General features: G+C 43.6%; 1 protein-coding gene and 1 long non-coding RNA gene across 2 annotated transcripts in view; one reads left to right on the plus strand and one right to left on the minus strand.

Moving 5' to 3' along the window:
- The window catches only part of EIF2AK3 (eukaryotic translation initiation factor 2 alpha kinase 3), a 61,366-nt gene extending 44,417 nt beyond the window's left edge, over nt 1-16,949 (plus strand). Inside the window, exons 12-17 of the mRNA XM_006203818.3 lie at nt 1,234-1,383; nt 2,752-3,532; nt 6,048-6,215; nt 9,087-9,188; nt 14,139-14,201; nt 15,730-16,949. Coding sequence (XP_006203880.2) covers nt 1,234-1,383; nt 2,752-3,532; nt 6,048-6,215; nt 9,087-9,188; nt 14,139-14,201; nt 15,730-15,930 — 1,465 coding nt within the window. The 3' untranslated portion in view covers nt 15,931-16,949. The remainder of the gene's footprint in view (nt 1-1,233; nt 1,384-2,751; nt 3,533-6,047; nt 6,216-9,086; nt 9,189-14,138; nt 14,202-15,729) is intronic.
- A 4,391-nt stretch (nt 16,950-21,340) lies between these two features.
- Nucleotides 21,341-25,863, minus strand: LOC140690107 (uncharacterized). The gene is made up of 4 exons (XR_012065285.1): nt 25,804-25,863; nt 23,349-23,428; nt 23,102-23,236; nt 21,341-21,468 (listed from the first exon to the last, which is right to left on the minus strand). It is a non-coding gene; the product is annotated as an uncharacterized lncRNA (long non-coding RNA).
- Nucleotides 25,864-26,872: the final 1,009 nt, after the last annotated feature.

Consider the following 26,872-nt stretch of genomic DNA (forward strand, 5'->3'; position numbering starts at 1 on the left):
GTGGCCTGAGCAAAGGCTCCAGGCAAACACCCAGAGGGATTGTAGAGATTAGTGAGTGTCCTGGCAGCGGTGGAGCAAGGGTAAGAATGAAGGGGAGCGTGGAAGAAAGGTGGAGAAGAATGGGTGGCAGCACCGTAAATGCCCAGCAGAGGAGTTTAGATTTTATTCCATAGACAGTTGTGCTTGTGAGCAGAAGAATGATGTGATCATAGTGGAGGGGGTGCCTAGATGGCTTTTAGGAGGAAATGGTCAGAGTTCATTAGGAGTTTTTGTGTTTGGTTTGGTTTGTTTTGCAGAGATTCAGTCGTAAGATACAGAACAATAAATAGCACAGAAGAGGGGACGGATGAGAAAGGAATGAGTGTAAAGAATTAAAAAGGAGGAGCACTTAGGATTGGGTCACTGAAAGTGGAGGATTTGGAAACACGCCAGGATGCTCAGAGTGGGAACGTTAACAGGAGTAAGGCAGAGAGAGAAAAGTGGAGTAGCGGACCATCTCTCGGGGAGGGAAGAGGAGATAACTTCTATTTGTTTATGTTGTTTCAGGTGATGGTGGGATCCCTAGACTGTGAGCTTAGATCCATCAGAAAAGCTGTCAAAGTAGACGAAATCCAGATGCTTTTCTAGTTAAACATCATTGCCCGTGAGATTCAGTAGTTGAGGCTTTAAACAGACAAGGTGCTCGTACAAGCCTTTTGGACCGTTGCATATACCTTGTCGGGGTGGTCCTTCCCCACCCTCCTGAGCTGCCGTGCTGAGCCCTCTTTCCCAAATACTTCACTTACACCTGTTCATCCCCCAGGCGATTAACACACATTAAGCATTTATCTCTAAGGGTCTATAGTCATTCTTGTTTGTTTGTTTGTTTGTCAACAAAGAAATCTTTATTTGAATGAAGCAACAGATGAATTCGTAGCACTCATTGATAGAAGAAAAAAAAATCCTAAAATGTATTTTTTTAATACACGACTTACTACATGGCTTTTTAGAATTATGCCACTAGGCTGAACCATCTGTTTCTTTTTTTTTTTTTTTTTTAAAAACAACTTTATTGTGGTGTACCTCCTGCACGGTGATCTCAACACATATTTCAGATGTACAGTTTGATGAATTTTCATGTTTCTGGTTTTAGAATCAAGAGAGGATTTTATCTGATTATTTTTTACTCCTGGATATGATTGTTTCTTCAGATCACAGCCACCTTCAGTGTCTTCCTTGTCTCTCCAATTTCAGGGAACTGGCTCGGGAGAAGGTAATGCGAGAAGTGAAAGCTTTGGCCAAGCTTGAGCACCCAGGAATTGTCAGGTATTTCAATGCTTGGTTGGAAGCACCACCAGAGAAGTGGCAAGAAAAAATGGATGAAATCTGGCTGAAAGATGAAAGGTAACTTGGTTAGACATAGACTTTAAAATGAGTGTGTCTTTCAGGCTAATTTTTGGTTTACGTGAGCAAAATATCTTTTTTGTAACTTTAGAGATGATTTTGGCAGGGATAGGTTTATTTATTTATTGGAGGTATTGGGGATTGAACCCAGGACCTCATGCACGCTAAGCAGGCACTCTACCACTGCGCTAAACCCTCCCCCAGAGATGATTTTTTTTTAAAGAAAAATTAACAGCAGATTACTGTTTCTGTCATGTTTTGGAACATTCTCTATTCACTTGTTAAGTGAAAAGTTAATTTAGTATTTTATGGTATTTTTTTTTAATGAGTTTTTTTTTTCTTTTTCTCTTTTTTTTTTCTCCCTCCTTTGATGGAGGCACTGGGGATCGAGCCCAGGACCGCATGCATACCAGACACATGCTCTATCTACCCCTGAACTATACTCCCACCCAGATTTAGTTTTTTAGAACAAGAATTTTTCTTCTTTTTTGTCCAGAACATGAATTTCTAAAATTATTGGTAGATAGGATGCTATGATTTTAAATTCACTGAGGGATTTACAGTAGCCTTTCTCAATAAGAGATATTGTCTGCTTTTGTCTCCATTTTTTATTTAAATTTTTTATTTAGTTTCTTAGTAGTTAGCAATTTACAACTCCCTTTTAAAGTAGTTTTAAACTGTTCGCAGTTGAAAATATATAAACTTAGACAACCTGAAGATAATTCCCACACTAAGTATGCCGTGCTATTGGAAGGAAGGCCCTTTTAAAAACTCCTAAATGAATAAAAAGAAAAAAACTGGAAAAAAAAGAAATAAGAAAAACTACTAACTGAGAACAAAGAAGAAGCAGGCTACAAATAGACTATTTACCAAACAGCTGGAGTGCAGTTCCTGCCTAGCAGTACCAAACACAGCCCTAGATCCACACCGGGTACCTGGTCACAGCAGCTGCTGTTACACCCATAGCCAACAGCCAGACCGCAGAAGGACCAAGTGAAGTGGTCCTGTGTCTCAAGGCCCAGTGAGCCGCTGCCCCGTTTGGATGGGGGGGTTCCGCATCACCACAACCAAAGGGTCCTGTTCTTGGTCTTCCTTCGTACTTTGTGTTTTGCACAAAGGCATTGGCTGCTCCTGGCATGACAGTCCCAGAAGACTGTTTCAAATATAAAACCAAGCTTTCCAATTAAGAAATGGACAAAAGGTGACATTCTTTGTCTCCTGTAGCCCGTTTTCATTGAATCCCTGTGTTGTTTGTCATTTGGTAGCCGGCTTTATTATAGTTGAAGCTTTGAAAATAAAGGATGGCATTCACATAGTTTCATCAACACGTATTCACGCTCACCCCTTTGTATCTCTCCCGCTTTTTAGCACAGACTGGCCGCTCAGCTCTCCCAGTCCGGTGGATGCCCCCTCCGTTAAAGTACGCAGAATGGATCCTTTCTCTACGAAGGAACGTATCGAAATCATAGCTCCTTCGCCACGAAGTGGCAGATCTTTTTCAGTAGGGATCTCCTGTGGCCGGACAAGTTCGTCTGAGAGCCAGTTCTCTCCACTGGAATTTTCCGGAATGGACCACAGAGACATGAGTGAGTCGGTGGATGCTGTGAACAACCTCCCGGACAGTTGCCTTACGGACTGCGATGTGGAAGATGGTACTATGGATGGCAATGATGAGGGGCACTCCTTTGAACTTTGTCCCTCTGAAGCTTCTCCTAATATAAGGTCAAGGGAGCGAACATCCTCTTCCATAGTATTTGAAGACTCCGGCTGTGATAACGCGTCCAGCAAAGAAGAGCCCAGAACGAACCGACCGCCTCTGGGCAACCATTATGCTAATAAACTAACTGCTGTCCAGCATTCCAACAGCAGGCCTTCTTCAGAACCCACCTTTTCTATTTCTCCTCCGAGGCCAACCACTTTAAGTTTAGATCTCACTACAAACCCTGCGGAAAAACCGCAGCCCAGTTCACCGAAGGTGTATCTTTACATCCAGATGCAGCTGTGCAGAAAGGAAAACCTCAAAGACTGGCTGAACAGCCGCTGCACCATAGAGGAGAGAGAGAGGAGTGCGTGTCTGCACATCTTCCTGCAGATCGCCGAGGCGGTGGAGTTTCTGCACAGCAAAGGGCTCATGCACAGGGACCTCAAGGTCTGTATTCGCAAAACATCACCCAGAGGTTTCAGCCTTTTTTTTTTTTAGCTTTCTTTAATTTGGGTGGGGAGGTAATTAGGTTTGTTTGCTTATTTATTTATTTACTTATTTAATTAATTTTAATAGAGGTACTTGGGATGGAACCCAGGACCTCACACATGCTAAGCATGCACTCTACCACTGAGCTAAACTCTCGTCCCCTTTTCTTGTTAGTCATCAAGTCATTTATTTATGGGGTTGGTTTTGTTTTGTTTCTGTTTTTTTTTTTTGAGTTTGTTTTATGAGGTGGAGGTAATTAGGTTTATTTATTTATTTATATTTGGAGGAGGTGCTGGGGATTGAACCCAGGACCTCGCGCATGCTAAGCAGACGCTCTACCACTTGAGCTATACCCTCCCCCCTTATGGTTTTAACTGAAATGCAGTTGATTTACAATGCTGTGTTAATTTCAGATGTACAGCAAAGTGATTCAGTTGTATAAATATGTTCATATATATATATATATATACACATACACACATACGTGCATACATACTCTTTTTGAGATTCTTTTCCATTATAGGTTATTTTAAGATATTGAATATAGCTCCCTGTGCTATACAGTAGGTCCTTATTGTTTATCTATATTATATATAGTAGTGTGTGTTTGTTAATCCCAAACTCCTAATTTATCCCTCCCCTTTCCCTTTTGGTAACTATAGATTTGTTTCCTATGTCTGTGAATCTGTTTCTGTTTTGTGAATGAGTTCATTTGTATCATTTTTTAAGATTCCACATAAAATGATATCATAAAGTTATGTTGGCCGCAGAGGTCTGGGAAAGTAGCCCACAAGGGTCTGCGGCAAAGATAAGAAGTCTCTTGTGTTTTAAAAACTTCAGGCAAATTGTGAATTCTCCTCTATAATATGTTTATGTCCATTTTACAGTAAAAAGTATTCCCAATCTCCTGATGAAAATAATCTTTATGTAAAATCCACCAGGAACAGACACTCTGTCTTTCCTCCGGCTTTCAGTTACCCTGACGCATGTTCCCCTTATTAAGCCCCCGAGTAGCTTAGTAACAGGGACCTAAGTGGAAGGAGAGACATGCATTCCTTCACTAGCCAGCTCTGAGCTGGGGCAAAATCTCCATGCTTTTTGCCCTTTTTTCTTGAACTGTTTAGGCTTTGGGCAAGGAGGTGAGAAGCTGGAGGGTGAGAAGTAGCAAATGGTTGGCCAGGAGAAATTGTATGACGGTATTTTGGATGTGAATAAAATGATTTTTGTCTGGCAGTATTTGAAACCCAATGAAATTCAACTTTATGAGCTAAATGGCTTCCTTTTCCCTTATTTCAAGTGCCATGAGTGGTGGTCGTGTTAGCTGGGGTTTGCTTAGGTTCTGAGGGAAAGATGGTATATTTCATGTAGGGGATTTTAAGTTTGAGGAGCCTGTGGTTAGACGTGTCCTATAAACAGTTGTGTATGAGAGCTTAGAACCTGGGACGGGCATTGTAGAGTGTGTAGGAGCCTGTGAGTATTAGGAGAGGCTGCATGAGACTGCGGTTAAGAGCTCTTATTCTCCTGGGTGGCCCACTCTCCCCTCTCAGGCACAGACCCGGACATCAGTCTGTTTCATTCACTCATCAAACAGCCGTGATCCGCTGCTGTAGGGCAAGAACTGGACTGAGCGCCAGACACAGGGCAGTGAAGAGAAGTCCTTTCCTCACTGAGCCAGACTGCCTGGGTCTGAGTCCCTGCTCCACCACTTACTAGCTGGGGAACCTTGGGCAATTTACTTGGCTTCTCTAGGCCTCAGTTTACTCATCTGTGAAATGAGGGACTAATAGGACTAAAAGGGTTGTAAGTGGTGGGAACGTGTAGCTCAAGTGGTAGACTGCATGCTTAGCATGCACGAGGTCCTGGATTCAATCCCCAGTTCCTCCTTAAAATAAATAAATAAATAAACAAACAAACCTAATTATACTCTGCCCCACCTCCCCCCAAAAAAAACTTAAAAAAAGAAAAAAGAAAAAAATTGCAAATGATAAAGTAATAATGGTAATAAATAAGTAAAAGAGTATTAACATGATTTAATAGTAATCAACGGCTTAGAACAGCTTCTGGCCCATTGCAAGTGCTCTATATGCTTTTGCTATTATTAATACTATTACCATTATAATCAAGGCTTAGGTCATAAAAGTAGCGAAGTGTGCCAAGGGAGAGTATCTAAAATTATGAGATTGAGGATTAAGTACCCTAGACCTAGCCAGTGTGACTCTCTAAGGGTTTATTTAAATAGATGTTCAGTAAATGCTAGCTCTCTTGGCTACCCTGCCTCTTCTTTACTCACAGTACTTGCCTAACATCTGAGGTTTGTTTTTTATTTTCATATCATCCCACGGTAAAGAGGAACCTGCTTGAGAAGATCTCGTGTCTTGTGTTTATTTGCTCTGGTTATTTAAATAACTCCCTTCACTTTGTCTCCTTCTCCAGACACACCCACCGTGCTTTTCTCTTGTTTTATTTTTTCCAGCCTTCCAACATATTCTTTACAATGGACGACGTGGTCAAGGTTGGAGATTTTGGCTTAGTGACTGCGATGGACCAGGATGAGGAGGACCAGATGGTTCTGACCCCAATGCCGGGGTACGCCAGACACACCGGACAAGTGGGGACCAAGCTGTATATGAGCCCAGAGCAGGTGAGCTTTTTGTTTGTTTTCCTTCTGAAGGAAAAAAACAGATTTGGGGTTAGGATGACAGCAAGCTAGATGAGCCCCGTGAATCTCCATCCATGCTCTTATTTAAACGCCCCAATAAAATAAAATCTGAAAATGATGAAGACTGGCAGGAGTGTCCCACAGGCAACACAGCGAGGGTGCAGTTCCCACAACCTGGACTCGGGGCGGGTTAAGAGAAATGCTAACGATGCTTAGAATGTGCTCCCCCTCCGACCCAGAGCCTGGCAGCAACCAGAAATTTTGAAAGAGGCTTTGAATGCTCTCCTCCCAAACTGAACTGCGCTGCACCCTGTGTGACCGTCATAGGAACTGTTTTCAGAGGAGCCAGATGGAGTTGGTGGACGGAACTGCCCTCTCCAGTAACCCATAGGCAGCTTGCAGAATGTACATGGTGGGAAATAGAGGTGGACAGGCTGAGACGTAGGATTGCTTCTTAATCTGCAGAGGGAAAGCACGTAAGCAGAACAGAGCCCGGCAGAGCTGTGGGAGCGCGGGATGCTGGGTGCTTCAGGGCAGCCTACCCGGCCACCACGAGGCTAACGACATTCGCAAGCTTGTATGTGCTTAGATCGGTGGTTCTCAAACTTCTTGGTCAGTGCCTGTTTATACTTGTAAACATGACTGAGAGCTGAAGCATTTTTCCTCTGGGATTTTATCTATCAATATTTGCCATATTAGAGATCAAAACTGAGACATTTATAAAAATGTTACTAATCCAATGAAAAATAACATTGTTAAATCGATCTCATCTTCAAGATATTTGTTTTTTGAAAAACAAACTCCCCCCCAAAAAAAGAAACTAGTGAATAGAATGGCACTTGTTTACATTTTTGTAAATTTCTTTACTGTCTGACTTAAAAGCTAGATTTCATATTTGCTTTGCATTTAATCCCTTGCAGTGTGTTATTTTGGTTGAAGTATATTTGGTAAAAGAAATTAGGCATTTTTAGATCGATAAGAGTTTAAAAGGAGTCTCTTAAGTGAAGAAAGCAAGGGACAGAAATGTGTAAAGGAGGGAAAGATAAATATGTATTTGCTTGTGTTTATATAAAGAACTCTGGAAGGATATGCTGGAAAGGAATGGTTGTGAGGGCAGGAGGCAGAGGGGACGTGACTTGGGGGGTGAGGCAGATGAGGGATGGGGGGGAGGGAAACTTGACCATATACTTCTTTCTGAATCATGTGGATGTGTTACCTATTACAAGTGAGTTTAAGAAGGGAAACATTTGTTTTGGATATTTAAGTGACCCCTAAATTTTGCTGTTAGGGACTTCATTGCGATAACCATCCCTGCGTACAAATCTCTGTCCACATTTCCACCGACCCTAGGGTGGATGAAATTAAATAGGACCCTTAAGGGGTAGTAAATATTGACTGCCAGGTTGCTTTTCATAAAGGTGTATTATTTTGGCTTTTATTTCTATTGCCCAGGAAGACTGCCCTAGGAGAACATTGCTAAGATTTATGTCAGAGAATGTTTTGCCTATGTTTTCTTCTAGGAGGTTTATAGTGTCTTGTCTTACATTTAAGTCTTTAAGCCATTTTGAGTTAATTTTTATATATGGTCTGAGTGTTCTAACTTCATTGATTTCCTTGTGGTTTTCCAGTTTTCCCAGCACCACTTGCTGAAGAGACTGCCTTTTGTCTGTTCTGTATTCTTGCCTCCTTTGTACACCAGAAATTGACACATTGTAACTGACTATATTTAAATTTAAAAAAAAAAGAGGTTAAAAAAAGATGTATTGATGTTTTCCAGATAGTGTTTGAGGTGTCCTTTTCACTGTAACCCTGTAAGCTCTGTTTTGAACACATTTTTTTTGAATATGTCCCAAACCCCAGTAAGAGGGAAGGGAAGGGAGGAAAATCATTGGAACTTTCCACCTGACATTCTGTGAGCAGCGAGGCAGGCTGGCTCCCAGAAGGAGTCAAGGAAACAGATCTCAAGTCCAGTTTAGAGAGAAGGCTGTGAACAGTGTGTCATCCCCGACAGATACCTTGTGATTCCCCCAGGAGATGCCGCCATGAGTATTCTCCAAAGTGACGCCCTGCTTTGGCCTTTGCCAAATGTTATGTGCCTGGAGCATTTTCCCAAATAAAAGGGTTCTTCTGAGTCCCAGGAGGTCACTTTTCATTTGAATGAGGCTTTGTTTAATAGACTAGTTTGGTTGTAATTCATTGGTTCATTTTAACAAATAAGTATTTATTGAGGGCCTGCTCCACACTGAGCCCAGTGCTGGATGGTAGGAATACAAAAAGAGCAGTTCCCTGCCCTCCAGGACTTTATCATCTCGTTGCGAAGAATAAGAACTCCACACATGAAAAAAATAACAACCAAGAATGCAGAGAAGTCCATAATTAGGTGCAGTAATGAGGCCTCACCACAGTTGATTAGTGGTTTGGAGTAATGAAGATTTTCTCATAAAAATAGGTGAGGACTAAGATGATTAGAAACGAGAGATTTGCTTCAGATAGTGCTCGCTTTGAAAAAACTTCACCTGGGGATAATGGAGCAGCTTTTCCTGGCTCCCACAGACTTTTTTTTTTAGCGTTACAAGGCTCCAGGTTTCCCCTGGGCCTGTCTTACTGATGCCTATCTCAGAGCGATGCCTGGGTTTCCTTCTGTAATGCTGAGTAGCTTAATTACTCTTTGCTGCTGCGAGTTGAAGAAAAGAGGAGAGAGGTTATTAACTCTTGGCTAACATTTTTACATATGCAACTGCATTTAAACCAAGAAGTGACTGGGTCAGCTTTGGGATTCACTAATGCCATTTCATCCACTGTCCTGCCTCCAATAATTTTGTCCTAATATTTCTTCTTTATATGGGGTTTCAGATTCATGGAAACAACTACTCTCATAAAGTGGACATCTTTTCTTTGGGCCTCATTCTGTTTGAATTGCTCTACCCATTCGCCACGCAGATGGAGAGGGTCAGGGTAAGTTCTCCCCTCCCCAAAAAAGGTAGAAAAAGACAAAGCTCTTAAATTTACAAAAGAAAGAATTTTAAAAGGGGGATTAGTGTTCTGGATACCAGCAGACTACAAGTAGAAGAGGTCATGTGAGTGAAACAAGGATTTGTAAACTATTTGCTTCCATTTAAAAGCTCAGTCTTCAAAAATTGTTGAATTCTTTGTTCCTTGTTTTGCTTCAATTCATCGTAACTCAGCAATATTTTACACACAAATTTATAATAAGTGCGAAGCTAGAGGAACCGTAAGATAAGGGAGTGCTGGTAAAGGTGGTTGATCAGAGAATTTTCCAAAGGACAAGTGGCCACAGACTCATACACTTAAAAGCGGGCAAACTAGACAGAATTAGGTCTGCCCCCTCCACCCCTAAATAACTCATGACCATGGCCTTTAAGGATGATAGTCCTGAATGTCTTTTAAAAGTAGGCCTCTGTCACATTGTTCCCCACCCATCATAAGTGACCCCCCTCAACTTTTCCAGCTATCGCCCTGGTACTTAACATCTGTATTTCCAAAGTTTATGTCCCATATCATCGTTTCTTAATTTATCAGTTTTAGACCTTACCTGCTGACTCCTGGCCATGGTACAAGAGATATAGTTCTCACATAGAATCAAAAGGACCTATCAAGTGTTCTATACAATAAATGGGGAGGAAAAAAGATAATTTAAAAATCAACATGGCTAAATTTCAAAACACCAGAGATAAATGCCCTAAAAGCTTCCAGAAAGGAAAATAAAAGAGGTGCAACATGTGTAAAGGATCTGGAGTCCTATGGCATCAGAATTGATGTAGTTATAAGTAAATCAAAGGACTCTGTCAAGGAAGTGAAAGAACAACTCACAGGGTGAGAGAAAATGTTTGTGAATCATGTATCTGACGAGGTTCTAGTATCCAGAATATATAAAGAACTTCAACAACAAAAAGACAAACAAGCTAATTTTAAAATGGGCATGGGACTTGAACAGATTTTTCTCCAAAGAAGATTACAAATGGCCAATAGGCATGACATCATTATTCATCAGGGAAATGCAAATCAAAATCACAGTGAGGTACCACTCCACACCATCCAGGATGGCTATAATGAGACAAAACCAAACGAAGTAAGTGTTGGCGAGGATGCAGAGATATTAGAGCCTTCATACATTGCTGGTAGAAAGTAAAATGGTGCAGCCATTGTGGAACAGTTTGACGGTTCCCCAAAAAGTTAAACATGGAATTACCATATGACCCAGCAGTTCTGCTCCCAGGTATATACCCAAGAGAGATGAAAACATAGGTCCACACAAAAACCTGTACACAAATGTTCATAGTATCATCTTCATGATAGCCAGAAAGTAGAAACAACCCAGATTCAATTAGTTGGTGAATGGCAAGACAAATGTGGTATAACCACACAGTGGAATATTATTCAGCCACGAAAAGGGCTGAAGTACTGATACATGCTACAACACAGGTGAGACTTGAAGACATCACACTAAGTGAAAGAAGTGAACATAAACGGCCACATATTGGATGATTCCATTTCCGTGAAGTGTCCAGAATAGGCAAATCCATAGAGACAAGGTAGGTTAGTAGTTGCCAGGTGATGGGGTGGAAGGAAGTAGCGGGTGACTGCTTAATGAGTATGAAATTGCTCTTTGGGTGAGGAAAATGTTCTGGAGTTAGATAGTGGTGATGGTTGTACAGCGTTGTAAATAGAATAAAAAAACCCTGAAGGGAGGGTATAGCTCAAGTGGTAGAGCGCATGCTTAGCATGCATGAGGTCCTGGGTTCAATCCCGCGTATCTCTAAAAATAAATAAACCTAATTACTACCACCACCCCCAAAAGTGAAAAAATAATTTAAAAAATATTTAATTTTTTAAGAATTTGAATTAAGGAAAAAACCCTGTGTCATACATACACTTTAAAATGGTTAAAATGGTGACTTCTATGTGTGTGAATTTTATTTCAATGAACAAATTTGCTAAAACTTGTAGTTATGTAAAAATTTTTTGATTAAATGAAGCTACGCAAATCTTGTTCCATGCTAGACCAAATAATGTGCTCTGACTTTCTTCTAATGGTTGCATCTTACATAATTATAGCACAACATAAGTCTGACATTCGTACAATGTATATATGTAGTTCCATGTTATTTTATCTCACATAGAGGTTCGTGTAACCACCGCTGCAATCTAGGAAGAGAACTGTTCCATCAGCACAAAAAAAACTTCTTCTTGCCACTCCTTTATAGTCACACTTATTCCCTCCCTCCCAACATCTCAAAGTTTTTTTAATGATGTGTACATGTGTGTTTTGCGTGCTGATGATCCTTAGCTGTCCATTCATTTCTAAGAATGGGCTTGAAAATAGCAGCTCGGAGAGCACTTCACTGTAAAGGTTACGATCGAGCTCTTTCCTTGGTCCGTGCGGGGAGAACTCCCACATGTCGGCCTTTCCTCATTTGCTCCGGAAAGGAAGCTTTCATCCTCCTGCCTGAGAGAGGGTAGGGGTGGGATGTGGAGAGTGTCTTGCTGTTTAGCATGCAGGTCTTCACTTCCTCCTTCTGCCTTCCCTGCCCACCCGCAGCACCTCCTCTCCCCTCTCCTCAGCTCTAAGTCTGGAATTCCTTGGTGCAGTTTCTCTGCAGAACAAGCCTCCTGTGTTAGAGGGGATGTGTCACTGCACACAGAGCCCTTTCCTGCCGTCAGCCTTGAGCCTCACCCCCACCCCTACCCCCACCTCCTGCAGGCTCTGCTCAGCTCATCAGTTCCCGCCCCGCCGGCATCAGCCCTGCGGGCTCCCTGATTGCCTTCCTCCGTTCTGCCAGCACATTTGCTGTGCTCTCATCTGCTTCCCTTCTTTCAAAAATTTGATCCTTCCTTCCCCTGCACTCATCCTTATAGACTTCGCGTAGATTGCACATCCCTTTGCAGCTGTTTCAGTGAAAATGTTTGCTGGAACTGTAGTAGAAAATCTGCCACATTTAGCCAGAACCTCTCTGAGATTCTGTTACTGAAGGTAAAAGAGGTAAAATGAAGGTATTCAATGATTTGGCCAAGGTCTTTCTTTTTTTTTAATGAATTTTATTGAGATATAATTTACATACAATACAATGGACCCACTTTTTACATTTTTATAAGTTTCGACAGATTTATCCATCCATGTAACCACCACTACGTTCAAAATATAGAACATTTCTATCACCTTGAAAGGTTTCCTTATTTCCTTCCCAGTCAACCCCTGTCCTTCCAGCCCCCAACCCATCCCAGGCAACTACTGATCTGCTTTCTGTCTGATCTAAAGTTTCATATAAATGGAGTCATCCATGTATATACGCTTTTGTGTCTGCCTTCTTTGACTCACTGTAAAGTTTTTGAGATTCATTCATTGCTCAGTGTGTCAGTGGTTCCTTCCTTTGTATTAAATAACGTTCCAGTGTATGTAGACCACAGATCATGTGTCCATTTACCTACTGAGAAACATTTATGAATAAAGTTGATGTGAACATTTGTGAACGAGTCTCTTTGTAGACACATGTTTTCATTAGTCTCGGGTAGTTACTAGGCAGGATTGATAAGCGGTGTGGTAAGTGGCTTAACTTTATAAGAAAGTTTCATTCTATACTCTTACCAGCGGTGTAGGAGGGTGCTAGGTCCTCCACATCCTGGCCAACACTGAGCTTTCAGTCTTCACCTTTTCAGCCATTCTAATAGGGGTCTAATGGAAGCAGACTGTGGTTGAAGTCTGCGTTTCTCTTGATGACCTTGACCTTGGCCAGGTATGTGTATTGTGACCAATTTATTCCAGTCTGTGGCTTTCTGTTGAAAAGACTATTTCACCATTGAATTATGGCCCAGGCCTCCTTTAAATTCTATGTTTTAAAACAAAAACTTTGATTTAAGAGTGTTATGTGATTACAGATTAATTCTGTGAGTTCAGACTCAAGCATTTAGCTGCACTGACTTTGATACGACCTTCCCATTAGCAGATGAAACCGTTCCTTCAGGGGCCTTCAGCGTAGATTCTTCTAACGAAGTTTCTAATTTTTTTTAATGGGAAGTAACAAATGCCAACCCACTTCATATTTTTTGTTTAAGTACACTTCCACTTATTTCTCAAGAAATGTGAAGACATATTTGCCTTATTTCATTTCTCAAAACTGGTTTTTGTCATCATTGCAAAAGGAGTATCAGGCACTGTGCTAAGTTCGCCTGAATTACCTCACTTAAGCCTCAGAACAATCGTATAAGGTGGCCCTGTCATCCTTGTTTTTTATAGGTAAGGATGCTGGAACATAAAGAGGGTAATTATTTGTGTGAAAATTTCCCAAAGAACTTTCAAATGTTTAGTTTAAAATTCCAAATTTAGGGGAGTGTATAGCTCAGTGGTAGAGTGTGTGCTTAGCATGCACGAGGTCCAGGGTTCAATTCCAAGTACCTCCATTAAAAAAATTTTTTTTTTAATTCCTAATTTAGCATGGTTGACTTGATTTTTTTCACTCAAAAGAGGAAGAAAAAGAAGAAGAAAGACTATGTTTTTTCACATCAAATACAAAGAGATCAGCGACTAATAGAAAAAGTTATCCATTTAAGAACACAACGTGTATTCATGAATGATTAAACTATTTTTGCTACAAGTCAGTCCATTTTCAGTTAAAATCCAGGAGTCAGTATCATGTACAATCCAAACATAATTATATCTGAATTAGTCCCTAAATTTGGGTGATTTGATGGCATGTATATCTGTGCTCAGGAAGCGCTTTTGTGTAGTTTATCGAGTCGGGAAAAGCTATTGGTAAGTTTTTCATCTGCTTAATATTCAACCTTTAATTCTTAGCTACTCTGTTGGAGTACCAAAAAAAAATCTATGTTTAAATAGATCCACGTATCAGAATAGATTTAAAGATAAGTAACACTCTTCTTTCTTTTCAGATCTTAACTGATGTCAGAGATCTCAAATTTCCACCACTGTTTACTCAGAAATATCCTCGTGAGGTTTGTATAATTCTCATCTTTTATTTTCTTTAGAATCTTCCTTAGAACGTGAAGGGTCCTTAGCAGTGAGCTTAGCAGTTAGCTCACCAGTTTCCCTATTTTACAGATGAGGAAACCAAAGGCCTAGAGAGGAAAGGGACCTGATCCCAAGAACACACAACTTGTTAAAGCCTAAGACTGGAGCTCAGCCCCCTCCTGGGCCTCGTGTTCTGTGGTCCAGGCTGTGTGACATCCCGTCTGGGAAATTTATGTGAATTGTAACAACCTTGGCTCTTCAACAAGGCTGAACTCCTAAGGCGCCCTCACAGGAATCGAGTTGCCATTATGATCACGCCATTAATTTCTTTATCTTGGTGAATTTGGGAGTGATCTTAAAAACTGGCTTCTTTAAAAGAAAAATGTCACTAATTTCCACTGATTCTGTGTGTTGAAGTCACACCACTCAGAGTGACATGGTAAATGGCTCAGAAGAGCGGGAAGGGGAAATGAAGCTGGTCTTGATGGTGAAAACTGCGTGTAATGAACTTCTAAAGTTACTACTTGCAGCTTTTGTTTCTTTTTTATTTCATAATATGTCCAAAGACATATCATTTTAAAATTTATGCATTGATACATCTTGAATTTTCTTAGTAAATTAAGTTGAAATAAATTAGACTGTGTGGCTGATTCTCAAATTGGAAAAAGTCTAATTTATCTTTCAATATTATAAGTACAATGAAGGGTTGCATTAAAAATGAACTTTATAATAATATGGAGATACATTAATCTAAGATGAAATATATTTTACAAAAAAATATTTTGTTATATATTTTATAAAATTGATAAATCAATTCCCAGGGGGTTCATAAGAATCTATGTTGTGTTAAAGGGGTTCAAAAAAAATCAACAAAAGGGGGTTAGCTACTAATCTTTGGCATGATTTTTTTTAACTGAAATCTTTATGGAGGTAATTGTACATTCACATATGGTTATAAGATGAATTTATCTTATTAAAAATTTCTTATTGAGTTTTAACCAAAGAGCATTTTTTAAAGTTTGTTTTTGCTTTTTTTTTTTTTTTTAAATTTTAATGGAGGCACTGGGGATTGAACCCAGGACCTCATGCATGCTAAGCACATGCTCTATCACGGAGCTATCCACTCTCCTAGCCAGATGAATTTATTTTAAAAGTCAAGTTATGTCTATGTTTTAATGGTGTGATTTAAGACCCTTTATTATATGTTAGAAAACAACCAGTTACCCCTAGATGGTCCATGTTTATTTAGAGCAGGAGTTGGCCAAGCCATCACCCACAGACCAAATCAGCCTGCCGCCTGTCTTTGGCAATAAAGTTTTATGGGAACACAGCCAGGCCCACCTGTTTCTATATGATCTGTGGCTTCTTTGGTACTGAAATTGCAGAGCTGAGGCGCTGTGTCAGAAACTGGCTGGCAATATTCACAGAACAATTTTGCTGATTCCTGACTTAGGTGAGCGTTTAGTGGTCTAAACCTGGCCCTTTCATCACAGAACAATTTTTATATTTCAGTACGCGATGGTACAAGACATGCTCTCCCCATGCCCCACGGAACGGCCTGAAGCTGCCAACATCATTGAAAATGCTATATTTGAGGACTTGGAGTTTCCAGGAAAGACGGTGCTCAGACAGAGGTCTCGCTCCCTGAGCTCATCAGGAACGAAACATTCAAGACACTCCAGCAGCTCCCACAGCCCTTTGCCAAGCAATTAGCCTTAAATTGTACTCAAACCCCCAGCAGGTGACACAGAATCGCCCGCTTCGAAGGAATGTCGCTTTCCAAAATTGTGAATCTGCAAATTTTGTTCATTGCTCGATTTCGCTTTGGGCTGCTTTTTCTAAGTTAAACGTTTAAACTGGATTTTGGAGCTCTAACCTAACTGGAGCCAACTCGATTTTTGCTCTACTCAAGGGAGGGCTGTCACGACATCACATGTGGTCTTTTTCTTCGTTGGTCTCTTGAAACTGGCTAGCCAAGCACACAGCCTTCACGTTTTGCCTGGGGAAGTGGGAGCAATGCCCTAAGATGTATAGAGAATTATAAAATGGAAATATTTTTATAGGACAGAAAAATGAAAGGCCCTACACGTGATAACTATGTTGTTCTAGAAACACACTTTCTAGAGATAATGGTGGTGATTTTGTAACTGATTTCCAAAAAAGCTGACTCCATTTTTGTCTCTGGTGGGTAAATTAGGAATCTACAATATTTTGGAGGACAGGATAGCACAAACTGGACATAGCTAGTCCATAGCTAGTTTACTAGTGACATTCGTAGCATTCCATAGCTTTATTCCTTAGATGGTTCTAGGAAGAGCTTAAGAGCTTTTGTACTTTTACCTCCAACAAAGGGAAAATGAAGCTTTTTGTGTAAATTGGTCAAACGCTCTGGTCTGGGGAGGAATTGGGGAGGAACAAAGCTGTAGTGAGAAACGAATCATATACTACAACTAACATCTTCCATTCCGGACTTTCTAAACCTAATGAAATCTTAAGTGTCTTCAATGTAATACTGTAGGTTGGTCCTTTCCCAAAACTGATTATAGAGAACAGTTTAATCATCTAACTTGCTAACGTGTTTTTATTTTTCACTGTAAATATGTTTATTTTTTATTTATAAAAATTCTGAACTCAATCCATTTGGGTTGGTGGTATACAGAACGCACTGAAGTGTGTTAACTATTGTGACTTCTTTCAAGTCTAAATGATTTAATAAAACTTTAAAAAATGATTTATGGTGGATTCTTATTTGGGAGGTGGGACCAGCCCCCAAATGGTAGTTTTTCTCACTTACAAAACAAGATCCTAGGTCTATGAAGAGTCATAACCCTAACTCTCAAGAAAACGTATTCCTAACCTATTCCAGACAGGTGTCAGTTACCAAAGACTTGACAATTCCAAGTCCTTTTCAGAATTCACTGGACTCATCATCCAGAGACATTTGCTTGGTTCCTACTCTGTGCCACGGACTGGGACCATCAGGAGTCCCTCCCCCCCGTCCGGGAAGGGAGACCTCGCTGAGCAAGGGCTCTGGCAATGCCAGTTGTGTGTTGTTGTCATAGTGTGTCTACCGTGTATCACGTGGAGGCATGTGGGATGTGGGGCTGCCTGGTAGACCCAAGCCTTATCCAGTGCATTTCCATCTTACAGACACATAGCATCCACTGCACAAAGTTTGATTTGTAAGCTGGGCTCACATGCCACAGACACTTGTGTGCTCTGTCCAGACTCTCACTTCACAATGTGGCTTTTTTTTTTAATGATTTTTTTTTGGTGGGGGGAGGCAATTATTTATTTATTCATTTAATGGAGGTACTGGGGAATTGAACCCAGGACCTCGTGCATGCTAAGCACACACTCTACCACTGAGCTGTACCCTTCCCCATCACAATGTGGCTTGAACTTTTTCTTCCTGGTTCTGCTTGGCCCCTGGCTAGCCCATCTCTCTTTCTTCTTCATCTTTTGGTCCATCTGTTTCAGTCACTCTTTTCCTCTTCACCCCAGCGAGGGAGACTGTTGATTTCTTCCCAGTCCGCACACCCACTCCTAGCTGCAGACCATGTGACCACCCTGAGAGCTGGCCATTATAATATTATAATTATAATAACCCTGCGACAGTTGCTACCATTGCCTTTCTTCTCATGCTGAAACTCAAGTCCGGAAAGGTGCTGTGATTTGCCAGAGATCACAAAGCCAATCAGCAGAACCAGGACCAATTCTCACGAATTCCAATTCCTAGTTGGGGTTTTATATATTCCCGTGTACTTAGCCGTCTAAGATTTGTAAATACCTTACATAGTAATAAGCAGGTTTTAATTCTGCCTGTGCCTTTGCTGGCCACCAATAGGAAAGCAGCCCTGGGACATTTAGGGGCAGGGCCAGCAGGAGGTAGCAACTCCTCAGTCTTAGCCAGAAAGGAGTCCCTCGTGATCTCACCCAGAGGGCACTTTCTCCTGACTCCAAACCCTACCTCCCCCTTCAAGCTGTTGCTTTTCTGACATCTTTCGAGCCCCCATCCTCAGTATTTGCCTCTTCCTTTAGCACTTTGTTCTTAATAACACTTACATTGTCAGACTGCAGAGGAGCCAGTGATTCTGGTGCAAGTCAACCTCCCTTAACAGCTAAGGTCCCAGAAGGTGGGGGCGCACCTTCTTGTAATCCCACCAACGTCTAGTGTAAAGCCTGGTACACATTTGTTGAACTGAGTTTGGAGAACATAACGAACGTGCAACCGACTGCAGCCCTCAGGAAAGAGCCCAGCGAGGCTGGAAAAGAAATGCGCAGGTCACTGCCATAAATACTTGGCAAAGTGAAGGAGAAAAGATGATTGAACAGTCCTGATGCTAAAAACAGAGAAGAGTCTCAAATCCTGGAAGTTTCCTAAAGGAATGCGACCTTAGGGTTTAACTGAAATGAGAGGAGAAATGGGCTGGGACACTCAGCACCACACGGCTCTGCCGGCTGCCTGTCCCTTCGGTCCACCTCCCCTGCCGCCTTTCACCGGAAGGCATTACATCCCCCGCCGCCAGGAGGGACTCGACGGGGTGGGACCGGGGGAGGGGCACCAAGCCTATAGACGCTGTGCCCGGGAAAGCACACCACATCTTCCAGGTTTCAGCTTCCCCCTTTCAGGAAAGCAACGGCGGGGAAGTGAGTGTTGGTCCAGAGGTCGGGAAGACCCTGAGAAATTCTGCCTACCCTGCTCTGTGCCTCCTGGCAGAACAGCAAAGCAGACATTTAGGATGTTTGGAGCTGTTTTGTTTTGTTTTGTTTTCCAGATTGTTACTGAGATTTTTCTCTGGGTGCATTTACATCAAAAGCTGTTTAATACATATATATATATATGTATTTTTTTTCCTCCGAGGAAGTGGAGACAGAACAACTTTCCAGTCCAACCACCAGCCGCAGAGTGACTCAGTCTTACTCCTGGAGCAGTCAAGGGCTAAGCAGGAACTCTGGGCGTTTTCTGGCCCCCTCTGGGGACGTTCGCTCTTCCCAGAACTAGACTTGAGAGGCGCTGTTAAAGCAGACGTCCCTCTCCAGATTCTATCCCTGCAACTACCGAAGCTGCCGCCAGGGGGCGCACTTTCACCCTTTTCCCCAAGAAGTAAATACAGGCGCTCCACTATGGTTCGTCCACTTTATGGTGATGCGGAAGTGACACGTATTAGGTAGAAATTGTAGTTCGAATTCTGAATTTTGATCTTTTCCCGGGCTAGCGAAATGTGGTACATACGCTCTAGTGATGCTGGCCAGCAGAAGTCAGCCACGCAGTCACGAGGGGTGAAATAATGATAAACTTAAAACAGTTCTGTACTCGGGCAGATCCTGTTTTTCACTTTCAGGACAGTATTCAATAAATTACATGAACTATTCAACAGTTTATTTTAAAACAGTCTTTATGTTAGGTGATTTTGCCCAACTGTAGGCTAGTGTAAGTGTTCTGAGCAAGTTTAAGGTAGGCAAGGCTGAGCTATGATGCTCGGTAGATTCGGTGTATTAAATGCATTTTCCACTTAAGTGTTTCTAGGGATGCAACCGCATCGTAAGTTGAGGGAGCGCTGTAGCTGAGGGCTGAGATAGAAAACACTCTTGCACCTGTAAAGGTATGCCCCTCCTCCAGACATCACGGGAACCACGTAACAAGTGAGTCCATGTGTGACTGACATAAACGTACCAGATATGGTAAAATTTCCATAATGCTTTTGTCCCACAATGCTTTTGTCATGAGCAACTTTTAAACTCCTCAAGTGGACAATGGCTTAGAACCATAAACCTAGGGCAATATGTGCCCGGCTACTGCGAACAGCTTCAGCATCCCACATCCCTGGCTCAGCGCCGTTCTTTGGAACAGCAGAATCGCTTCCGTCTCTGACTCCCCTGCCTGAGCTAGTGCACTAAGAAAAGATGGGGAAAGGCAGGGGGAACCACCCCAGTGAAAGGCCTGGGGGGAAGGGGAAGAATGAGAACGAGAGCAGAAAGGCCAGGATGCTGGAATTAAGTGACCATAGACAAAGAAGAAGATGATAGCTCCTGGATTTTGGGTGCAGAACCTTCCATAGAATCTAGAAGAAGGAAGGTGTGGGACAGATGTTGCCTTTTGAAAATGATTAATTTCCCAGGTCTCTATGGTTAAAAAGAAATATATATATATAGGGCTTTCTCTGGAGAAAATGGGAAGCCATTGAAAGTTTCTGAGCCAAGGAAGGACAGGATGGGACTTCAGGTCCCTGTGGCAAATGAGGAGGAGGCTGACTGAGGGGAGAGGTGGTGGAGACAGAGGCTTTCATCCAGCGGGGGGTCAGAGGGCCTGAGCCGGGTCACCGGGAGCCAAAAGACATCCTGGTCCAGCGACTAAAGATGTGCTGGCCCCCAGGAGCCCGGGGGAGGCTCCTCTGCCATTGCTTTTCGTGCTGAGTTTTGAAGGACTTTCTTCAGGGGCTGCTGCGGTGTTGGGGTCCCTTCTCTGCTGCCTCCTGAAGACATGAGCTTTTAGAGTGCCCCCAGAGAACACACCAGAAACCATGGCAGCAACTCTGGGATCGTCCTCCAGCTCAACAATCGGGGCAGGAAGAGGAGCAGGGACAGCACAGAGCTTGCTGGCCCTGAGCTTAGGGGCCTCCAGGAGGAGCGGGGTGGAGGGTGGGGGGTCAGATTTGCAGTTTCCAGAAAGGTCACAAACCTGCCCAGAGGCAGCTGAGAGGGTTTGATACTGAGAAATAATGAAGGGGAAAGGGTGTTCTCTTTCCAGTTGGATCTTTTGAAGAAGTATCAGGGCAATGGCTGAGTAAAGGAAGATATATTCTGAATATTATGCAAATGAGTCCGCAGCATAGATGGAATTATTAAATGTCTCGAGCAGATAAGTGACAAACCTGCTAGGTGCAGAGGTGTGAGAATAATATGACTGCAACCAAATGGAACGGCTGCTCTATCTGTTATAATATTTTCATGGGCATAAAGTTCAGAGGTATCCACACTGGTTACCTTAGGGGCATGGATTTGGGGGAAGAGATTATTAACTCCAATCTGCACCTCACTCTTGTTTGACCTCTTCCAACAGATGCACCACTTTCAGGATTAATAATACTAAATTCATAAAACAAGAAAAAGGAAACCAATAAACCATATTTACAATATTTTAATTGATCTCGTCTTTGTATCCTGCTCTACAGTTAAGAAGGATGTAACGTGGTCTCATTTAATTCGACCTGGACCTCTGCACCTTGGATACTTTCATTGCTGTTTTACCTGTGAGGAAGCAACACGGTTAGTAAAATAACTACAGTAATGTGACAGGAGGTTTGTAATACTTATGGCCCCACCACCTTCTTAACGTCTCTGAATTCCCTTCAATCCAGAGGGCATTTTTGAGGAGTGACAGGTGACAAGACATTTGGGATCACAATCAGCTGTATTACCATTTACTTGTTTATGATTTTCCTTGAGCTCTCTAATCTGTTTCCTCAACAGCAAGCAACACGTTGTGAAGATTAAGGGATAAGATACATAACTTTAGCATAGAATTCCACAAGTAGTAAGCACTCAATAAACAGAGGCTTAACATGAAACCATAACCTCAGTTTTCCTCAGCTCTAAAATGGGCATAATTTGTCACAGAGTTACTGTGAGTTTTAAGTGTCATAATTTGGGTTGACTCATACAAGTATGTGCATATATGCAAATTTACAATTATGCGATGGGGGAAAGGTATAGAAAGAACGCTTGGCTGTTACTAGCGGGTCCTCAAAGAGTAGAAAGGAAGGAAACAAAAAGTGAAGGGAGAAGGAAAGATCACATAGTAAAATATGCCGCTTATAGAACTTTATAATGTTTCTGCGAAAATTCAGACATTGAATATACATATGACAAGGACCAGAGGCCGACTGTTGATAACTCGTTAGTCTAGTACCAAAGTATGGTTATTAACGTAATCAAGTAACGTCCTTTGTTAGCTGAGGGCTGTGGGGCTGCCCCCGTGGGGCCGGGCAGGTGGGGGGTGGCGCTGAGAATTCCCCCTTTCTTTGAGGACTTTGACCCTAAGGGGCGGGTCAGCAGGGCAGCCTGCGAGTCTTGCCAGGTTTGACTCCGCGGGGAGCCGGGGCGCAGAGTGGCCAGAGGGTTTGGAGATCAAAGATCCGTGGATGAGGCACCGATTCTCTCTCTGGCCCGGGGCCGGATGTCTGGCTCGGGCGCAGCCGGGAGCGGCGCCAGGAAGAGTTGGTGCAGAGGCGGGTGGGGGAGGAAGAAGAGCGCCAACTGGCCACGCGGGGGCGACAAGACACCGAGGGAAGGCCGGGGCTCCGCGGGCCTTGGGGTTTGACTGGGTGTCACCGAGTCGGTCCAGTGGCCGGTCCTTCTGTGGGGCGGCTGCAGGCGGAGGGCGCGCTGGGCAGCGAGCATCTCCGCGGTGGGGCCGAGCTGCGGCGCTGATGCTGCGCGGCAGGAGCCGCTCCACCGCGCAACGTGAATTACCACCCACGCCCTCTCTCCCTCGGGCTGAATGGACCCGCCCAGGGCTCAGGCCATCTGGGCCGCAGGAGGATGGGCTCCTTCCCAAGTTTCAAAGGCAAACATTTCTGGAACACCTGTCGTACACCACGTCCTTTTCTAGGCATTGTATATCCATGAAATCTCATCTAATCTTCACAACCTGGGGAGATATTATCGCCTCCATTTTATAGAGGAGGAAACAGCCTTACGAAGTCTAGGGTTTACCCCTCAATAGGTATAATCAGACAAGCCAGGAGAACTGTAAATCTTTTCAGCTACATCTATGAATGAAAAGAACTCAACTTCGCTGCTCATCAGGGAAATGCAAATGAAAGCCGCGACCGGGTCCCATTTTCCCCACCCTTTGACGGCGAGAATTTTCAAGATTTACCTGTGTGGGCGCAAGTGTGATCAGAAGAATTGTCCACATGGATAGGAATGCAACCTGGAATGCATTTCGATGAATTTTCAGTCAAGTGTCTGTCGAAATTGGCAAAGTAGATTCCTCTTGATGCAACAATTCACCCTGCGGAATCCATTCAACAGAAATAGCCACACATACATTAACCTTAGTGGGAAAGGCAAATAAAGGGGTTTTGTGGGGGGGTTGTTTTGTTTTGTTTTTTAAAGTGACTTACCTGCTGTAATACAGCTACTGAATGAGCCTGGCGGGCCAGTCCTGCTGTATCTGGTTCTGATCATCACTGCCCTTGGGCATCTCAGGAAGGAGAGAGGGAGGAGGGTTCCAGCCTGAGCACTCTTCACCTGCAGTGGAATCTCCAGGGGGTGCTGGCTAAAATGCACATCTCTTTGGGGCCTTTTCCAAGATTTAAAGAATCAAAGCTCCCTGGGTGATATTTTTACTTCTTTATTTATTTTTGATTGAAGCATAGTTAATCTACAATTCTGTGTCAGTTTCAAGTGTATAGCAAGGGACTCAGTTATACATATGCATATATATATATATATATATTCTTTCCCTGGGTGATTTTTAAAGCTACTTCGTCTCCATCTCGGCAGCAGATTAGACAACTGGGACCTTTAAAATGCCGGTATCCAGGCCACACGCCATCCCCATAAACCCACATCCTGTTTGCGAGGCCCAGGCATTAGGATTTTTTTTAAAGCTCCCAGGTGCAATCAAGGCTGAGAACCATAGGCCTTGCCACTCAGAGTAGAGCTGCTAGACCAGGAATATCGGCAGAAATGCAGAATCTCAGGTTCAGCCACCCAGACCGGCTGGAGCAGAATCCACATTTTATCACCCACCCCGAGTGATTCATATGCACATTAATGTTTGAGATAGAGTGGAGGAGGTTTTAGATTTGTTTCAACACTCCTCCTGTAGCCCAGCCCTGGTCTGACTGCTCAGAGAGCAGACTGGAATTCTGGGCGGCCACCAACAAGATCAAAAGCAATTGGGCCATGGTTAATTCCACTAACATCTCCTGAGCAGCTCCTCAGGGGAAGGGCTGTGCTGGAGGGGGTTATACCTCATCCTCCAGATTCTCCAAAATCTGGACAAGCATGGGCTTAGGGAGGACTGGCCTGGAAGCAGTATATGGGCAGACAGTCCGAACTCTAGGTGAGTGAAAAGTAAATCGACCACGTGAGGCATCTCTTGAAACTTCTGGTTTAAGTAGGTTGCATTCACTGATCTCCATCACCTCTCACTGGATCCCCAGGCTGGTCTCCCACCTCTAATCTTGAACCAACTCATGGTGACATGACAGAGAATGTTCTACAGCACAAATACGGCTGTGCTATTTATTCCCTGATTAATTACCATCCTTGACAGGTCCTGGGCATCATCAGATTAATATATATAAAAAGCCATAAAAAAAAAAGGAAAAAAAACATTTCCAGCTTCCATTGTATAAAGCATCGCCCTTTGTCTAAATCCCAGCCAATGGGCTGTAATCGAAAGTGATATGTGCATCTTCCCCTCCTCCGTCCTGCAGCTTGGACAAATTGTGAGCCAGCTGGACCCTGTGGGTGGGATGGCTAGAGAGGCTGGACTCCTGAGTGGTACCCAGCAGTCACAACAGCTCTGGAGTGTCCCATGGGAGAGAAATCACCTACCAATGGTCCTCCAGCTTGGCTTCACGTTAGAATCAAGGGTGGGAAGGCTTTTTAAGAAAATACTGAACGTGTTCCTGGAGTGCAACCCCCTGTCTTCTCCATCAGCTGCCTTGAGCTTGCTGTGAGCGTCTCCTGGTTTTCGGGTGTGAGAGGGGTCCACTCTGACCACCACACCCAGAGGTGCACTCCCACCCCTTCCTCCCATGCTGGTGAGTCCACATCTTTTTCATTCCATTGTGTTTATAATCTTAAGAGTTAGACTGCTGGGGCTCAGTCCTGGCTCAGCCCCTCTCTGGCTATGTGACTTTTCATTCCTCTGTTTTCCCATCTATAAAAATGGGGGTGATAATAGTGCCTGTCGCTGTAGGGTTGTTAAGAGCGTAAGTTATTTCTGTAAAACAGTTAGTGTCAGCGATTGTGTCATTTCATCAGGCCTCTCTTCTTACCCACGCGGAAGCTCCCTGAGACCGTCCTGCCGTCTCACCTAGCTGTTCACTTTGGGGGAAACAGCCCCCAGGACAGTGCTTGACACTGGTAAGGCCCCCATTTCTCCAGGGAATTGTACACTGTGACTGGCCCACTGCACATTGCATTCTCCTGCCTGGGTTTCCGAATGGCCTGAGCAGTGTCGTCTGAGCCCCTGCCCACGGAACCAGATGCTGACTCCGCACACCGTCTGCATCTTAATAAGCCCCCAGGTGCTCCTGATGCAGCCCAGCCACAGGGGTGGGAACCACTGGGCTAGACAACCTGAAAGTCCCCTCCAAATAGATCTGATGGGACCCTACTGAGTACATGTTTATTTTATATTTAATTCTTAAGGCTGTACATGTGCGGGGTTAAAATTTTGAACAACGCGAAAGGATGAGAAGTAAAAGGCGTCTCCCACCTTTGGACCCCAGGAGCATCCTTGTTTTCAGTTTCTTGGGTGCGCTCCTAGAAATCGCCCGCATGTACAGACACGTCTGTAGGTATCTGCTTTGGTCACTCGTGACACGAGATGATACACACTTGGTTTCCTGTCTACGAGTCCACAGCTGCTTGTGTTCCACTGATGGCCGGTTGGTGGACGTTTGAATTTCTCCTAGGGCTTTGCAATTATAAACAATAATGAGGCGATTATGCCTGTACCTAGTCATGGAGTGTCCGTGTGACACTCTCACTGGGACAGATTCCTAGGGGTAGGATTGCTGGGCTGAAGTCTGAGTTTGCTGACCAGAAAAGGCTGCACGGATGGAGAGTCCTACGTGCAGTGGCTGTGAGTTGGCTCCCCTGGGTTTCCACAGTATTGTATTGATTTTTTAATCTCTCCTGATCTGAAGAGAATTCTCAGTTGTTTATTTGATTATGAAGTTCAGCATCTTTCCATCGTTTAAAAGCCATGTGTATTTCTTTTCCTGTGACTCTCCAGTCTTTGCCCATTTTCCTCCCCACCCGCCCACCCCCAGCAATTCTTCCACCTCATTCTCTCTCCCGCCCACCCTCTTCTGCCCCATTCACTCCCGGGCTCCTTCCCAGGTCATCAGGGGCCTTGTTGCTGCACCCAGAGGAGCCTCATGCTTCCTGGCCCAGCAGCCACCTCCAACCCAGCTGGTCCGCTGAGCGCTCCCATCTCCCTGACACCTCTCTTCTTGTGGTTTCCAGAACACCCACTCCCCTGGTTTTCCTTCTACCTCTCAGCCCCTCCTCATCTCCAAGACCTCTCAACCTTGACCTGCCCTAAACCTCAGTGCTTGGACCACTTCTAGGCCTGGGCATCGGGGTCACGTGCCCTGGTTCTCAGTACCATCCGTAGGCTGTTAACTGCCAAGTTTCTGTCTCCAGCCGGCCCTGACCTCCCCTCAGGGTAGCCAAGGGCCTCCTCAAATCTGCGCTCAAAAGTCCTCCAGGCCTTTCACACCTAACGTTTCTAAAGCCAAACTGAGTTTCCCTCAAAACCGCCCTGACTGTCCCCCTCTCCCTCTCAGGGAACAGCGGCTCATCTTTCCAGTCTGCACAACCCGAACACCAGAGTCACCACTGGGGCCTCTCTTTCTCTCCCGTCCCCCTCCCCCCAGTCCAATCTGTTGGAATCCCCTTG

This window comes from Vicugna pacos, chromosome 28 (genome assembly GCF_048564905.1).
Source record: "Vicugna pacos chromosome 28, VicPac4, whole genome shotgun sequence".
Classification (NCBI taxonomy): Eukaryota; Metazoa; Chordata; class Mammalia; order Artiodactyla; family Camelidae; genus Vicugna; species Vicugna pacos.